The following is a 1997-nucleotide window of genomic DNA, read 5'->3' on the forward strand; positions in this document are numbered from 1 at the left end:
GAATGGGCGCAGAAATGCCGTGCAGCAGGCAAAGGGTTAATCGGGGAAAGAGAAGTAAAGTCGGAGGGCTTTACGGGGTGCTGGGAGCTGTCGGGGGCTGCTCTGGTAGCCGGGGGTCTCTGCCTTCATACACACTCGGCTCCATGTGACAAGATCTCAAATCCAAATGATAAATCGCAGCAAACTTTTTTGGCAGAGGTTTGAGGTGAAGAGCGCATGCGCGAAGGTGTCTAAACTGACAATGCTGGGGAGATAGCGAGTCCGGAATGAGAAGGGGATTGAGAGAGTGAAAGAGGGAGACAGAGAGAAAAAAATCAAAAATAAGGAAAAGCTCCAAAGGAAAACTCGTGCAGATCCTCCTCGCAGAGCTGTCACCATGAGGTCCAAGGGCCGGGCAAGGAAGCTGACCACAAGTAGGTGCAATGTGCCGTCTGGGGCTTCTGCCATCTCGCATACAGGTCTCGTCCATCATCCAGGGGCAGCAGCCTGCATTCCCATAGAGCAGCAGCCCATGCAGGGCACCAGCGCCGGCCTCTGGCTGGGGGCAGTGATGGCGGCTGCTGGCAGTGCGGGCGGCTGCTCCTCGCCCAGGTGCTGGCAGTGCGGGCGGCTGCAGCAGGGATGAGGCAGACAGGACTTTCACAAAGTTGATGTTGCTCTGGGAGAGTCGTGATCTGAATGAAGCTGCAGAAAGAAATGTTACCGCTAGTGGGCGCTGTGTGATTGGCACCAGACTCCGGGCTAACAGCTTACACGGGACAGGCAGCGAACGAGACATTAACCCCGCACACGCCGGTGTCGGACAGCATGTGCCTATGGCAATACAGTGTGCTGCACCCTGATGCGTTTTATACATAACCTGATTGTATTAATGTACGAAAATATTCATAGACATTTCTAGTTTGCCAAGAAAAAAAAAGTTTCGTTGTGAGAGGCCATTTCTTGTTCCTTCTGTCACTGAAATCCGATGAGTTCTGGTCTCTGCTAGATCTCAGCCAGACGCTGCCATGTCCGACACCGATCGTCCTGATCACTGCGCCACTAATCCCAGTGTCTGTGGCCGCAGAAGTGCTGAGGACGAGCGGTGATGCCGGCTCCCGGTGATGCCGGCTCCAAGGGCGATTTCGTTATGTTCCTAACTTGTAAGAATGCAGAATAGAGAACAAGGTGCCAGGACTGCCAATAATCACTGCCAGGACCAAAACTGGACGTGAAGAAGTAGCAACTACCTGTCCAGTGGGAAATAAGGGGGGATTCAATTCTAGATCGTTCATCGGAATTAGCCTGGTGTGTGAATTTATATGTACAGCTATATACTGTCTATATAGATTATATCTACACACTGATTATATATATATATATATATATATCAGTGTGTGGATATATATATATATATATATATATATATATATATATATATATATATATATATATATATATATATATATATATATATATATATGTTTATTATTCATACGTATACCTGTAGATGTATCTGCCTTTGTGTCGTTGCAAGAAGTAAATGCTAATCTGTCGATACAGTGTTATCAATAGAGGGACTGGATGGGGATTGTTAAGATTATTGGGCTTTCCCCTTTGGTGATATTAAGTGTCACAAGCAGGGGTTTTCTAGTGACCCCAGTAATTCAGCCAGTCAGCCGTCCACTCTGGCCTCTATTCTTCCTGTGCTCAGTACTCAGGACTCCCTAGAGATCTGGGAATGAAGCCTCTAATTGTCACCCAGCAATCAGCAGTAACAATACCTGCCATTATGTGTCCGACACCTCCACAGCTCAGGATGGACAAGCTGCACTCTGCGCTGCCAGCCTGATAGGAATACAACCACCTCCACTCTTCTTACAACTCTCTTTCCTGATGGATATCATATAAATTATTTCTAATAATTACTTTTATCCAATTTAATTAGTTCCACTATCTGTAATAAAATATAGTAGTAATCATACAGAAATAATAGTGTGTGTGTGTGTGTGTATATA

General features: G+C 46.4%; 1 protein-coding gene across 1 annotated transcript in view; it reads left to right on the forward strand.

The window, feature by feature from the left end:
* Positions 1–262: 262 nt before the first annotated feature.
* MECOM (MDS1 and EVI1 complex locus) overlaps positions 263–1997 on the forward strand; it is an 872193-nt gene continuing 870458 nt past the window's right edge. Inside the window, exon 1 of the mRNA XM_069727368.1 lies at positions 263–413. Coding sequence (XP_069583469.1) covers positions 377–413 — 37 coding nt within the window. The 5' untranslated portion in view covers positions 263–376. The remainder of the gene's footprint in view (positions 414–1997) is intronic.

Source organism: Ranitomeya imitator, chromosome 5 (assembly GCF_032444005.1).
Source record: "Ranitomeya imitator isolate aRanImi1 chromosome 5, aRanImi1.pri, whole genome shotgun sequence".
Lineage (NCBI taxonomy): Eukaryota > Metazoa > Chordata > Amphibia > Anura > Dendrobatidae > Ranitomeya > Ranitomeya imitator.